The sequence below is a fragment of the Condylura cristata genome, unplaced genomic scaffold (assembly GCF_000260355.1).
Source record: "Condylura cristata isolate star-nosed mole 26May11 unplaced genomic scaffold, ConCri1.0 scaffold00001, whole genome shotgun sequence".
Classification (NCBI taxonomy): Eukaryota; Metazoa; Chordata; class Mammalia; order Eulipotyphla; family Talpidae; genus Condylura; species Condylura cristata.
In genome coordinates, this window is record NW_004567102.1 from 17,508,619 (window position 1) to 17,524,679 (window position 16,061).

The 16,061-nt window shown below is 39.8% G+C and overlaps 1 protein-coding gene across 1 annotated transcript in view; it reads right to left on the minus strand.

Annotated features, from left to right (window-relative positions):
• Positions 1-3,181: 3,181 nt before the first annotated feature.
• Positions 3,182-16,061, minus strand: part of GCLC (glutamate-cysteine ligase, catalytic subunit) — a 39,580-nt gene continuing 26,700 nt past the window's right edge. The window contains exons 5-16 of the mRNA XM_004673577.2: positions 15,102-15,160; positions 14,880-15,013; positions 11,693-11,767; positions 11,157-11,273; positions 9,736-9,874; positions 9,156-9,268; positions 8,565-8,657; positions 8,187-8,291; positions 5,974-6,055; positions 5,791-5,894; positions 5,593-5,713; positions 3,182-4,670 (exon numbers count right to left, since the gene is read on the minus strand). Of these exons, the coding sequence (XP_004673634.1) occupies positions 4,459-4,670; positions 5,593-5,713; positions 5,791-5,894; positions 5,974-6,055; positions 8,187-8,291; positions 8,565-8,657; positions 9,156-9,268; positions 9,736-9,874; positions 11,157-11,273; positions 11,693-11,767; positions 14,880-15,013; positions 15,102-15,160 (1,354 nt within the window). The 3' untranslated portion in view covers positions 3,182-4,458. The remainder of the gene's footprint in view (positions 4,671-5,592; positions 5,714-5,790; positions 5,895-5,973; positions 6,056-8,186; positions 8,292-8,564; positions 8,658-9,155; positions 9,269-9,735; positions 9,875-11,156; positions 11,274-11,692; positions 11,768-14,879; positions 15,014-15,101; positions 15,161-16,061) is intronic.

The window sequence follows — 16,061 nt, forward strand, 5'->3', positions numbered from 1 at the left end:
AACCCTCTTGCCATCAACAAACTGGGCTTGAAACCATGCCACCTCTGATAGAGTTCCTTGTTCCTTAAAGCCACTGGATGTGGGGATCAGTGACTTGCAACCACGAGTCTTGAATATGCCAAGCTCCTTAGCCTTTGCGTGAAGGCTAATCATATTCACTTTTATTTTGGACTTTTATTTTATTAAAACTTTTATTTTGGAAAAGGAAGAAAGAAAGAAGTTTCCAACTCACCAGGACTGTGTTTGGGAGGTGATAACTAAGGATAGAAAAATCAGAGGAACTTCTCATGTTTCATTAATTTCCCTCAGAAATGTGGATTTCCTATTTTATCAGTAAAATTGTTTCCTCTGCTGACTCCTTCACTGCATTCTCAGAAGGGTACATTATTTCAAAGAAGACTTAAGGAAAATACTGACAAAGTAAATACAGGTTGTGTCACCTTTAGTACGTAGTGTCCTGACATTCTAGAGACAAAGGGTAGGAGAAAACACCATTTGTCTTAACAGTTTTTCCTTCCCTTTCACGTGTATCACCTCATTCCCACCTGACAGCAACTCTGCAAAGTATTCTCATGTCCCTTACACAGGTGACGGCAAAGCACTTATGACTCACCTAACCGTCACCAGCCTATATGTATGAACATTAGGATTTGAACTCAAGTCTATGCTCTTCCTTTTATACAAGAAATACCTATACCACCCCCCAGCCCACCCAGTCTTGACAAATCTAATAACTTCAGAACACAATATTTTTTTTTTAAGATTTTATTTATTCATGCACACAGAAATAGGGTACAGGCCAGCAAGAGGCTCCACTAGAAAGAGTGGGAAGAAGAACAGGCAGATTGACAAAGTATACCGCTGAAGGGAGCAGCAGATGAGATAGGTCTGCCGTGCCATGTGGGTCACCTCCGGGGCAGGAATCGAACTCACACTGAAGCGGCCACAGCTTGGCTTAGCTTGGCAGTGCAGCGCTCCAACCTGCTGCACCCCCAGGGAGGGCCCAGAACACAGTATTTTTGGCTGATGTTAGGTGTCAAGCTATTTTCATATTTCATTAATTTCCCTCAGAAATGTGGATTTCCTATTTTATCAGTAAAATTATTTTTCCTCTGCTGACTCCTTCACTGCATTCTCAGAAGGGTACATTATTTCAAAGAAGTCTTAAGGAAAATACTGACAAAGTAAATACTTTACTTTTTTAGTATTGAGGTCTAAGTGTGTACAATGTACTTATGTGCACAGTTCACTGACCTTACCACTACTCAGGTTAAGATACAGAAAGTCTAGCATTTAGAAAAGTTTTAATTATCTTTTCAGTTGATTCTCATCTACTCCCACCGAGCGAGAAGCATGAGTGGGATCTGAGTAATGATCTTTTCTGCAATTTGTTGGTAGAACCATACAATATGTTTGTTACTCCTTATTCAACTGGACACTGTGAGACCCATGTTGTGTGTAACAGTTCTTTTCCATCCTCTGTAATAGTCCATGCTCTTAACACATTTTGCGTATTTAGCTTTGGAATGCTTCATTTCATAGGATATTAAGTGTGAAAAGGGGCTTCCAAGATTAGTTAGCCTCCACTTGCCAAGAAAATGCAAACTGTCTGAAAGAGTATCTTTCTAGCCAGCATCACCCAGAAGGTCTCCTCATTTCCTGTCCCACCTCATCAGATTCCTTCTAATTTGCATTTTCTAAATATCACTTGGCAAGTATTGTTAGAAGTGTTTACAGGGAGTGGTAAATATTTACACAGAAGCATAATGGAGGGGAGAGAGCAGCTGAGAGGACTCATTAGCTTATCTTCTATGAAGAGGGGGAAGCCTTAACCTAAATGGAAAGTATGCAGGCGTTGCAATTCAATAGCCTACTTACTGTCTGGAAATTGCCCTCAGCTAGCAGACCTGACTTCAGCCACACTTCTCAGGATGCCTCTCCAGCACTCCCAGCTGCATGGTAGACACTTCTACCTTTTCTCTCTGAAAGGTATCAGGTCCCCAGAAACTCTTCATAGACCAGGCCTTACCCGCACCACATCCTGGATTTCCACCTGTTTGTCTCTTGATTCATTTTTGTGGTTTAGATGGAGACTGCTGAAGTGAGCTCCCTCCATTTCTTGGAGATGAGCCAGATGGCAGAGCAGGGACAGGCTGAGGCAGGAGGAAATCTATTAATCCATGAGACTTGACAGGCAGGAAACTAGACTGAGTTAGAAATCAGCCAAGTAGCAGCCAGTTGTGTTCTAAGCGAGGGCCGGAAAGTCTGCGCCCAGCCACGCTACATCCAGCAAGGAGAAAGCCCTTTTCACCTGGCTCACTCCTTATAGTTCCATTGCTAACACCGTGGCCTCTCAGCTCGGTGTTCAAGCTCATGAAAGGTGGCATTCACTGTGTAATAGAGTTAGAGGACCATTACCTCATTTTCAGTGAGAAAAGCTTAGAGTCAACACAGCAAAATTAAAATGTCATTGGAGGCTTGAAGTGAATTTTTTTTCTAATTTGGGTTCAGCGTGGCCCACAAAACATCAAGCATTGCTGGAAGCTTGATGGGAATGCAGAAACTGGCTACCCCCGACCTACTGAGTCTGAAGGTTCACTTCAGTAAGAACCCCAAGAGGTCTCTATGTAATTTAGTTTGACATGCACCACTGTAAGATCATTCAGATGAAGACAGAGCTCTGGGAAAAGTGGACTTTGAAGATGAACATGAAATTACATGAATTTAGGGGTGGCAGGGGGTTGGAGAGGGATGTTAATCCAAAGACATAGACAGCAAGCTCTTCAGGACTTGTGGGCTCAGTCTACGTGTTGCCAGTGTAGACCAGTGTGAGCACAGAGCAACTTACTCAGGAACCAGCAGTGACTGGGCACAGCAGTAGTTTGCAGGAAATCTACAGCAAGCGTCATTTCAGTCCTGCATCAAAGCCCTCCCTGCCCAACAGGCATGTCAGCTACTAAGTGAGGAAGTGTCTGTTTTCAAACTGTGTTTCTTTCTAAAAATATCTGAGGATCCCAAAGAGAAACAATTTCATGAACAATCTGGGCTAATTAAAAAAAACAACACAACATCACCAATCTTGGAGATGTAGAACTCACACATTCAAATTCTTAGAATGCTAGTTCCATTTTATTTCCTCACACCAGTTCATCTGCCTTTTTACATCCTGATTTACATAAGCATATTGCAAATGAAAAACAGGCATTTCCTTTAGTCCTCTGAAATACTGTATGAAATATAACACAATCTAGTTTTTATACATAAAGAAGCTTAGCTGAAGCAGCTTTGTCAAAATCTCTTGAAATTAGCATTACAATTTAAATATGCCTGTAAAGATTTGCATAATCTATACATAGTTATTTCAGAAATAGTTAAGACTTAACTGAAAAATAACATCAACAAAAAGATCTAACAATTACGGAAACTTAAATTATTTACAATTCAACATTCAGGGTCCTGATTCACTTAGTGCATATATCATGATTTATTTGGGTTTCATAAGCAGCTGTAGAATATTCCCAGGTCAAATGTAGCAGTAAATGGCTTTTCGAAGAGTGTGAATATATTTACTGGAAACTGAAAATGAAAAACCCAAGCAACTATATTTGATTTGAAAATAGTAGCAGTCAGAATAAATGGGGACTACAACAGAAGAGGTGGTGTTTTTTTTGACAATATTCTTGATATGTACAGGAAGAAAAATGATTCTTCTCCAATTCTTTTAATAATTCCCTCCCTTTTTTCATTAAAAAAAAAAATCACTACTCGTGAACTCCGTCGTAATTGTCCTTACTCCTACAGAGTTGTCTTTGAACTTATGCCTGGATCAGCAAATCTAAACAAAGAACAAAAGTACCTATCATAACAGCCATCAGTTTGGTGGGTTTCACCTGGTGCTGCACACATAGGCAGCTATTCTGATTGCAAGAAAATGTCTCAGATAAGGTGCCAGAAATCCAAGATCATCCTTGAAGCACTTCAGTGGATTAATAGTGATTTTATGTATATAACAAAGGAGATGACTCAAAGAAAATCAACAAGACAAACTTTTTAAAGTGAAGTGATAAATTTCAGTGAATCAGGTCCCAGGTAGTCTCAAAATTTTTTTACAGTAAACATTTTAAACTCTGGAATGCAGGAATAGTACAATTACCAGCACGTTACATTTACAAACTGCTTAGACAGTAGGTGTTCCAGAGTAAGAATTGAAAAATGTACAAGCCAGTTCACAAGGACTTTAGATACAATGTTATTAAAATACATTGTTAATCATAAAAATACTTTACTATGTACACTGTATAAACTCTATATTTACCTACTTTAGGCAGGCTTAAATCCAGGTCTGGTGGACTGGCCCAGAAACAGAGTTCTATTGTTTGGTCTTCACACCGACATATGGGCTGGAGCTCCACAGTGTTCTACTACACACAGCAACAGATTTCTCCTTCCCCCGGACAGCTAGTTGGAAGAGTCAGTTTTACTTCCGCTGTATTTTACTTTCCTAAATGCTGGTCCAAGTAACTCTGGGCATTCACATGATTCCCTTGCAATTTGGTCACACTTAGAAATAAGGCTATAGTTCATTTCATCAGTTATCACACTGTCTTGCTTATAGTCAGGATGGTTTGCGATAAACTCCCTCATCCATTTGGCAACAGTCATTAGTTCCCCTAAAGAAAAAAGAATACACATAAGTTAATAGAAGTGTTTCATAAACACAATCTCGACGAAAAAAATCAGTACAACCTGTTTATGTAGCCACGGTTCCTCATGTATGAAGTCTTACTCCTAGGGTAAGAATTTTAAGGTGGGGACAGGCAATGGGAACAAGCTATGGTAGCTATTAGAAGCTCCTCATACACCACAATGCCAGCTCCTGAAAAAAGGAAGCCAGCACACGTACGAGAGCCTGTGCTCTCCCGCATAGCTAGCAAGCTAAGATCACATAAGCCAGGGTCATGAGACTGCCTCAGGGGGCACTAGGGTCCTCAGTTTCCCAGGGTCAACCTTTATCAAAGAATAAACAACAGTAAGCAGAGTAAATGAAAAGAGAAACCGGCAGATATATCATTTGAGGGGTTTATCTCTTGTGTCTCCAAAAAGGTTACAGATGCCTCAAGAGAAATACAGATGCCACAAGCATCGTGGCTGCTGCTCCCTTCGACCAGGCTTATCTGACAACATCAGTGCTGTCTCCTCTAAGCTAATAAAGGGGATTCCTTCAGTGGCCACTGGATGGACACAGGCTGAAAAACAAGGCATCTTAGGTGTGCTGTTTGTTGAACGTATAGTTTACTCTACCGTATAAAAGGAGCCATGACCATCAATGAACCAGTTGGACATGTGACAACTGGGCCATCCAGATGCCATCATCTGAGATACCGTTGACATAAAGATGCACCACTGTTCCCATGAATTGGTAAGAACAAAATATTATTAATCAAACTGACTGACAAATATTAGGATGTGTATCCAATCGCAGAGGTGTCACATGTGAAAAGGTGAGCACTGATAAAATGTGGCATGGTTGAAGAGATTACTTTAAGAAACAGTACTGGAAGATTGGGAGTAAGAAAAGCTGAAACACCACACCTGATGCTCTCTTCTTAATGAGCTTCAGGTATTTCAGAATACTACATCTGGTGTCCACATCCACTTCCATGTTTTCCAGGTAAGAGTTCAGGATTGGGATCAGTCCAGGAAACACCCCTTCCTACAAGAAACAGGACACATGGTTACCCCCCCGGGGGCCTGTAGATATAAGTTGTGGCGTGTGCTGTGGGGCCCCACCTTCCCGTTGATGATGGTGTCTATGCTCATCAGTGTGTACTCCTCTGCTGCCAGCTCCGTGCTGTTCCGGGCCTGGCCGCAGCCATCCACCATGGCGTTGCCACCTGCCAGGGCAGAGAGCAGGGGTCTTTAGTGGCCTGTCAAAGTCTCAGATGACCCTAGAAATCCAAGAAAATGTGGTACCTTTGCAAATATCCTTCCTGAAATAAAACATTCCCCGTAAGACAGCATCTCGTTTCTGTGCTACCTTCATGTTTTCATCAACCTACGGAAGAAAAATATTCACTGCTAAGACAAAACATTCTTCACCTAACACAGAAGTTTAGCTCCTTCTTGACTACTGCAATTAGGGCACATTGCTAGTGACTCGACCCCTCTCCATACTTCCTAGTTTGCAAGAACAGACTTTGCATTTATGTGGGTCTATGTCTCTCAGACTGAGGTACTTTATAACAATGATTGGGGGATTCTGAGACATTTATCTTAAAAAACAAGGCACGAACTTAGCCATGTAGGCGATCTGTAGTTCAAATCACCTTTGTGAGAGAGCCCAGGCCAGTGGTTTGCCTCTTGCAGGGCACAATCACTTACTCCAAGTCACAGGTCAAGCAGGGCAGGGCCAAGTTCTCCTGGCTTCTAGTGCAGCACCCTACCTTCCCTGCCATGGGGGCCTTGGGACCTCATTTTGCAATAAAGGGGGAAAGCCAGCAGGTTGTCAGCTCTGGAATAAGGTCAGCCCTCCAGGCACAGAAGGTCACCAATCTTGTCAGCCCACCTCCAGTGACTTACTCAAAGATTGGGGAAATTTAGTCCATTTTACATTTAAAGCAATTATCAATACATATGTACTACTGCCATTTTATTAATTTCTGTTGTTAATTTTTAATTCGTGGCTGTAGTTCCTTTGTTTACCCTTGCAATCTTGTAGTCTGACATCCTTCTTCAATGTAGTATTTAGATACTGCTGGTGTGTTTCTAATATGCTTTTTGCTTTATGGTTACCTGGACGTGGACATGTAACAGATATCCTATGTATTTAACAGTCTGTTTTCAGTTAACAGTAACTTAATTTTGAACTCATAAAATTCTATATTTTTGCTTCCCACCTTTCCCCCCCACCATATTTTTTGTCTTCGGTGTCACTTTCAATATATATATTTTTAAATGTATCCCTCAATTAATTATTGTAGTTTGATTAGCATTCCTACATTTTTGTCTTTCAATATTTATTTGTTTTGAAAGTGTTTCACTAAAGATAATAAACTCTGTAGACCCAACTGGGGCCCTTCTCTTTAGAGCTATTAAAAGCACTCAATTTCTATTGATTTTCAGGTATCTATTCATATATGTGTAAACAAAATTTAGACAAGGATTCTGCCTTAGGTGAGCTGATTTCCCCCAGCAGTTTTTAAACCTATACGGGCAACTTGTATATCTTTGTTATTTCTGGTCTGGATCTGATAAGCAGACTGCTGGCTAGGCTTCCTTTTACAGTCTTTGGGTGGGACCAGTGCAGGCTGGAGATCCCATTTATGCAGGTAGTAGGGAATGAGGTATCTTGGGAGCAGAATCTGGGCTAGTCAGATTCATTCCTTCTTCCATGCTCTCTGTGTCACAGACATGCTTTGCTTCTTTTCCCTGGTCCTAAAACCTTAGCAGACCTCTCTTTCTGCCTAGCAGCCTTGTCTGGTCACTCTGCCAGGAGAATCACAGGCCTAGGAAACAAAGGCCTCTCCTTAGCCACTGCCCCAGGCCCAAAGCTTTGCTCCCTCACAAGCTGGAACTCTTTCAAGACTCTGCCAGCAAAGCACCTTTCTGGTTTGTGTTGGGCTGGGCTAAGTAACTCAAATTTGTTTTCAGTGCCATCTACAGTCTCTACAAACACCTCTACTTCAAATCCATTTCCCCCCTCCCACCCTAGGTTTAATATGGTAACCAAAATGGGATTTCTGAGAGGAAAAAATCAGTTTGTGGGGATGACTCCAGCTATCACCTTGAATTGAAAATCTCTGGAAATAAAGTGTTTTTTCAAATGCAATCTGAATTGCTCTTAAATTGGCTGAGTAAGTAGCTACTATTAGGAATCCACCAACATAATACCAAAACCTATAGAATAAACTTAGAAAGAAAAGATAGGATGGAAGTTTAGTTCCATAGGATGAACAACTTTCTTTTTTTTAAATTAATTTATTTTTTATAATATAATAGTTTATTTTTACATCATTTTGTACTTTTTTTTTTTTTTAATCTCAATTGTAATCCCCATAGGTTTCCCATCACCGAGTTACCTGTGTGCCAGGATGAACAATTTTCAGTGAGGTCAGATTTGAAATAAATATACATAAAGTGAGCTACAGATAATCTATGTTCACCAATTTAGCGAAACGCATTCCTACCTTTGACAGTGGAATGAGAAAATCCAACTTGTATGAAAGAATCACTCTAGTAAGCAGCACCACAAACACCACATATGCAGAATTCTCAAAATCTGTCAACTGAACCTAAACAGAGGCCAAGAGAAGTTACACACTAAGCAGAGACACCTGACCTTCCCGACAGGTCCCTCCCAAGTCTCTCTTGTGCCCTCTCATACCCTCACTATCTATTCTCAGTAATCAGTCCTCCTTAGCTTTGTAACTTGCTTTTAACATGTACAACTTGTTTTATATTGCCTTTCACTGACTTCAAGAGCCTCTAGTAAGAGCTTCAGAAATTTGAAGGGCAGTAGGATGGTGGTTGTTTTGGGTCAGTTCAAGTCAATGTGTATGTCTTACCTCCATGGGTCGAAATTCTACTCTCCACCCAATATCTGAGTTTGGAGGAGGGGGCTTGAATCTCATTGTCTGCCAGTTTGTTGACTGAATATTCTGAAACACAAAAGGAGAGAACAAAACCAATTTTCCACACATCCAGGAAAACAGCAGGATGAGCTGATATTTAATAGAAGAAGAGTATTCAATGTTCATATCAAATACTTTTCAATTTATAAATATAACAAAGGTACAAGTTAACATTTCCCTGGTATGTGGCCTGCTAGAAAAACATCAGCAAATGTTTAATAGAAAAGGTATGACACATGGCAGCACTGAAATAACTGGTCATTTTTGTTTTTGTGCAGCATGCTTGCATTTGTGCAAAAAAAAAGGGAAAATAGGGGAAAAAATCAGAACTGGACCTATAACCACTAAGAATCACAAAATAAGGGTACTTTAAACCAATTTAAAATTTTTCTTAATTCTTTACTATACTGGGTAATAAAAGGCATGTGAGATTATGAGATTTCCAGTATCACTAATTCCTTGCAGGTACACAAAACTGCCTCCATCTTGGCATTTAAATGCATTTAACACTGGAAAGGTACCTACCTCAAAATGATCAGACTCATTGGCATCATCGAGGTGTATTTTTTCTTCAAACAGAGTCAGTGGGTCTCTAATAAAGAGGTGAGCAACGTGCTGAGCCAGGAGGTGATCAATACCTATGAAGAGAAGCCATGCAGGTCTCACATCAAATCTCAACACTCTATCATCTTTGTCTGCTAACCCAGTAAGAAGACAACACAGCCCAGGAGGTTTGAAGAAAGAGTATCTAAAAAACTTAGAAATGGCTGGCTTACTGCCTGTTGTCATTTGGACCAGGATTTAATCCTGTGGACACTGGGCAAGTGTCAAATGTTTTAATCGGTTACTCACACAAGGCCTGCTGGGCACTGGTGTGGGCCTAGATAGACACCTCCAAAGTAAGACCCTTTTGCTAGAAGTCAAGAAGATCACACAAGTATTTGTAACTTGAAATTTTAGGAATAAGCAGCCTCATAAGAAAAGTTAGCGACTTCATACTAAAAACAGAAACCAGACCAGATGTCAGCAACAAAGTTTAAAGGAGCTTTGAAGAAGCAAAGGTGTATCATGAAATCTAAAAAAAAAAGAATAAAAGCTTACTTACCTTCCTGTAGCAGCTGTTGATAGATTTCTTTATCAATTGTTAACTCGATGTCATTATATTTCTCACCACACTCAGATAAATAACTGTCTATTGAATCATATCGGGATTTACTAATCCTATAGTTATTGTTCTTCAGTGGCTAAAATTGAAAAAAAAAAAAAAAGAATGAATGCCATATTAAATGATCTGGAGTAAATGCCCCAATTAACTGTATTAAAAAGCTATATATTTTACATATGGTAACTATATAAGAACATCAATTTTAACATAAGATCCTAAAAAAAAACCATGTTAACCCTGAAAAGCATCATCAGGAGAAATTATATTACAATATCTGGAGGCACTTTAAGTAGATTTTTCTCTGGTATGAGTTAAGGTGGTTTACACATTTATTTTTAGCACACCGTTTTCATCTTTACTAAACTAGGAAAATAAATGCCCAAATAAAATGAGGCTATCAAATGACTTATTCTTTAAAGTTTATTTATTTAAAGCTGAAAGTGGGCCCTCCCTGGTAGTGCAAGAGGTTAAAAAAGCGCAGCACAAAGAAGCTAACTGCAGCTACTGCAGCTTATGTTCGATCCCTGACCAGGGAGCTGACCCACATGGCCCAGCAGACTTCTCATGACCCTTCCGCTGCTCCCCTCAGCAGTGTATTTCAGTCAGTCAGTCTGCCTGTTCTGCTCCTCACTCTGTCTCTGGGGAATCCTCTTACCAGCCCATGCCCCATGCCTCTGACCCATACCCCAGTTCTTGTATGCATAAATTTTTAAAAAATTTTTTAGAAAGTTGAAAGCATGTTCAACAATTAATGAATAATTACAAAAAGATCAGAGCACTGGTAGAATCACGTGTAAGGCCTCTTTTGAAAGCATTATATCTAGATCCAAGTCCCAAGAGATTTATTTATTAGGACTGGTAGTCTATATTGTTAGGGGTGCATGCATGTTGTTCTGATGCACACTTTTGCTTGGCAAGATACAGGGTCACAGTTTAACCAGTAAACAAGAGGCACTGCCTTCCCTGGCAAAATGTAAACCTTTATATAGACAAAAGAATCTAACAACTAGTTATACATTCCACAGCAGAATGTATCATACGCATAGCACTCACGAGGTTCTAAAAATCCATTTGGTACAGACAGCCATGAAACACTAACTTCCAAAATAAAAGAAAACGGTACTATTAATTTTAGAAGTTAACACAAAGACACAAGTCAAACCAAACCACATACATAATTCACTCTGCAATAAACACTGTGAAACCAAAGACCAGAAATAAAGACAGGTTTATGACTTGTGAATTTCTTGTCATGTATGATTGATCTACTGAGGATAAAAACTTAAAAGACTTCAAATAGCTAAAATAACCCTGTTTTACCTTCTTGATTTAAAAGGGCTAGTAAGGAAAGTTATTCCCACCTCCAGACCTCGCTCTTCCCGAGTTCTATCATCAACAGATGCAGAAATCACTCCCCAGCGACAATCAATGTCTGACACATAGCCACGGTAGAAAGGAGATGCAGCACTCAAAGCCATCTAGAAACAAACACAAGTCAGCACCTTCTGCACTTACACGCTGGAAAAAGCTCCATGCAAATCTCTTTCTTTCAAGAATCAGTTTCTACAATTTCTGCAAAGTTTCTACCTGTGCCTGCTTTCTCATCACAAAATACAGCAGGCTCAGGTACTTGGATTTTGCACATGTAAGTCTCTCTATACTATGGAGACATGAAACATGGGGAAGGGAAAATGACAATTTACACCTGACACTTTAGTAAATGTCTTACTGACAGCAGTAACCTCTGCTGCTTAGAGTTAGCTTTAGTGCTAAATCCGTATACCATTGATGTTTATGCTCATTTCTATAACGAAGTCTTAAACTCCTGACTAGCACACAATAAATTTTGCACATACAGTCTTTACACAAATAAGGATTTAAATAAAGTTCTACTTACAACAATTGGGCAGATAGTAGCCAACTGATCATACAGGTATCTGGCCTCAGATATGCTGCAGGCTTGGAATGTTACCTATTTAAGAATTGCAAGGTATTAACAGTAACAAAGGTTCATTCACTTCAAGGCATCCCCAAGGGTAAAGTCTGAGAAGGAAGTTGGAGAAGGAGAAGAGAGGGTGCCTGGTCTGTGATGGGCATTCCACTGGTGAAAACATTTAACTAGGAATTTTGTTTAAAGATTATCTTGGATGAACTTTGCTTTAAAAAAAATTTTATTCAGTCATGTTCCAATATATATATACACAATTAATATAAGTAAATATATTCCTAAGTTAAATAATATTAAGAAGTCAGGAGGAAAAAAATAAGATGTTTGATAAATGGTAAAGTTCAGCCAGGCACTTTTTTTACTGGTTTATTTCCTTCCGTAGTTCCCCACTGACTCCAGTTAGCTGGGGAATAATACAAACTTTGGTTCAAAGATGACTTGGTGTTACTAACAATGGGTTTTAAAGCTCACTGGTAGAAGTACGGGGAATAGTTTGGAAGGGGGCAAAACTGGGTCAGGGAGAACAGTTAAGACACAATACCTCTCAAGGGAAAAGTTGAGGAGGGCTAGTGAAGACTCACTCCAGAACCAAAGGAGCAGGTTCTGGTGACCCCTTGGGTGGAGAGTGAGGGCATGACTTAAGTTATGGCTTGAGTGGCTTCCAAGGGCAGACAGAAGTAGAGGCACCAAAGGGCTTAGGAAGCCAACGAATGAACAAAGTAGCATTCTAAGTGGCGGGGTATCCAGGGATGGTGCCTAGAAAAGTCTGAGCTGGTGAAATACTTGGGAAGTAGGCACTGATGACACCCTGAAAATGAACAGAGCTTGAGTAGGGTAAATAGGATATTTAAGTTAGGCAGAGCAAAAGATCTCATAATTAATATAAGTCCTCTCAAAACAACTACCTAAGGGGCACCCAGTCTTCTCTGGGATGGGAAGCAGTAGAAGGGGCAGGGAACACAAATCATGTTTATGTTAACACATTTGTAATAACTGCAAATCCTAGAAAAATATGTTTAAGGAAATCAGTAAACTAGAATTCAGAAGTTGGGCTACAACAGGGAAGAGACTTTGTTATTCTAAATATATTCAGTAAGCTATTCTAAATATATTATTCCCTAGCTTCCCTACTCTACGATTGATATATCCATTACCAAATCAATTATCACTGTGAATATAACTGGGAAGGAAAAAGTTCTTATATATATTCATTATATATATCAATTAACAGTTTGGGCTTTTGGTGTCCTTTAAAATATATAAAGAAAAGCAGTGTCACCAGGAAACTGGTGGAAAACTAAAGGGGAAATATGAAAAATATATGTTAGAGACTTAAGTATCACACCTAAAATTTATCTAGAACCCAGTTTCAAATTCACATGCTTTTCAAAGGAGGGAAGGGTGACTGAGTACATACGTGTGAACTTCCTGACATGAGCTAATTAATGATTCCTGAAAGGTACCCCAAGAGTTAATAATTTGACTGTGGTTAAAATGCGTTTCGCTCTGTACGCTGTTTTCCATTAACCTTTAAAATTACACTATTTTTCCTACTTTATTGAAATAAAGCAAGGCATTACTAGTGTTACACTTAAGGGATACAGAACAGGGATCACTGTGACTCATCTGCCACACCTTCACGTTATCTGTGCCAATGATTTTAAGTGAAATGTTGAAATGGGGTTGCTAGACATGCCACCAAGAAGAAAACTTCCTAAACTCACGACAACACTTCAATTGGATGGGAAATTGTGTCCTCAGACACTAAAAATGTTGGCTACCTAAGATTAAAACACAGTATTTCTATAAACAGTATTTCAAGAGAAAGAATACTTCTTTGGTAAGGCACTACTGTGCTATCCTGACAGCACACCTGACTTAGTATTAAATGGAAGAAAAGTGATTGGCATTCCAACAGCACGATACAATGTTAAAGCCATGTACTCTTATGTTTCAGGGCTAACTAGTTCTTTGGAAATTATTTGCAGTTAAGATAAGAAAGTAGATTTGCAATTAACAAGTCATAAAGTATGGCCATCTGTTAAGGAAACTTACTGACCAACATTGGGAGATACATTTTTTTAATATTACCTATGAAAGCCAGGAAAGCAGGCGATTTTATCTGTGGCCACACCCACTTAAACACATGGGAAAACTGAACTTGGGTATTCAATTTTGGTTATATGTAGGTGTAAAAATAAACACACCCAAGGCCTCTGTGCAGGAAGGCACGTGTTGACATTGTAGCTATTATACTGTGTGAGCCAGGCTGGGCTTCTTGGCCCCTTTGAGAACTCTGGCTGGTGGCCCAGTGGGCCTCCCACTGAGGGCAGGCTTTGCACACCTCTAGGCCTATAAGGACAGTGTTTCTAATCAGTCCAAGTGAACAGAACAGAACTCCTTGGATGATAACAGGCCTCTTTTTTTCATTTGAAATTCTCAATTTTACATTTTGTGCAACTCCCACTCCTGTCCTAACATGATTTTAAACAAATTAAAGGCGAAGACAAGTACTTCTGTTAATAAAAACAATGAAATGCACATTAGCTTAGACTCATACCTGAAAGGAACCTAAAACAAACCCCTCTTTTAACTGTTAAGAAAACTGAGGCCAAAATGAGGGGGAGTTACCCTATTACCAGACTAGTGCTGGCCAAATCCTAATGCAAGCTCCTGGCTGCCTAATAGGCTCTGTGCTCTCCTGCCCAGGTCCTGAGTGAGTCTAGGCACAATCACTGCCCCGGGCACTAGTAATCTGATTAAGTCCAGGCAAAGTTTTAACCAAGTAAACAGAGAAAGGCTATTCTACCCCCTGTGTAACTTTGCCAGGGGCAAGTGAACCCAAGCTGCTATTTTTTCATATGGCTAGAAGTTCCGACATGAATGTGAAAATTTAAAAGTACAAATAATTCGTCCTTTAGATCACAAAAGTATTGGAGTACATCCCTTTGAGCTCATTTTCAAAAATCAACTTTCAATGGATTTAGTGAAGTAATTTCAGAGGTTTTCAGAAAAGTATACCAGTGCTATCATTTCAATCTGATTAGGATTTTTTTTTTTTTTTTTTTACAGGAAACATGCACATGAGTAGAAATGTACGAGGACACTTTGCCACTGTGGGTATTTCAAACATTACCTGGAGACAACAATTGCCCATCCCAAATCCCATGGCATCCATGTAAATGTGATCAGGCTTAGAAGCCTTTGCTGCCTCATCATCCTCAGGAAATGTTTCTATAAATGGAGATGGTGTATTCTTGTCTTTAAATACTATATTAAAAAAAGGAAATGGGTTAGAGTCAGGTATTGAACAACAACTCCTCAAACAGGCATTCCTCCCACCTCTCTACAGACTTACTTGGTACATTGATGACAACCTTCTCTCCCCTCCTGTGTCGGATATTTCTTGTTAAGGTACTAAAACAGACAACCAAAGATCATAAATCAGTCACCTAAGTGCCACCCTACAAAAAGACATTGGCTATATGCAAATAAATGGGTTGAAATCCCTCCTTAAACTAAGTTTTTAAGATGGCCTCATAGAAAATAAATGTGAATCAAGGTGTTGAGGGAAGCTTCTGAAAGGAGGCTTTGCATATTAATGCAAATTGACACTTTACTTCCTTTGGCATTCTGGGAGAATGCCATTCTCTACCCTCAACCCCTGCTTTCTTGACTCTAGGCAACTCACCAAAACAAGTTCAAGCAGTTGGGGTCTGTCACTGTCTGATCTCACCCTAACACTTCCGATGTTAACGCCAAAGACTATAAGTCAAGCCAATACTCACTTCCTCTGGGTGTCTCTGGAATTCCAATACCATATTACTGCTTCCTCCTTTCAAACTGCCGCCTTAATACTTACCCTCTAGACCTGTGATGTCAGATCCAATAGCTACCGGCAACATTCTGGCTACTGAGCACCCACCTAACATGTGGCTAGTCCTAAGTAACATATGCGACGAGGGTAAAATATACAACAGATTTTGATAACTTTGTATAAAAATTAATTTTCCTAATGACTTAAGTATTGATTACATGTTGAAATGACTTTGGATGTATAGTGTTAGGTAAAATATACTATAAAATTAAATTCATATTGGGACCTCTCTGGTGGCACAAAGGGTTAAAGCACAGCACTATGAAGCTAACAGCAGCCACTTTAGCCCAAGTTGATCCCTGGCCAGGGAGCTGACCCACATGGCTTATCAGGCATCTCCTGCCTTGCCTGCTGCTCCCCTCAGCAGTGTATTTCAGTACATCTGCCTGCTCTGCTCTCCACTGTCTCTAGTGACTCCTCTCAGCCGCCCACACCCCTGGA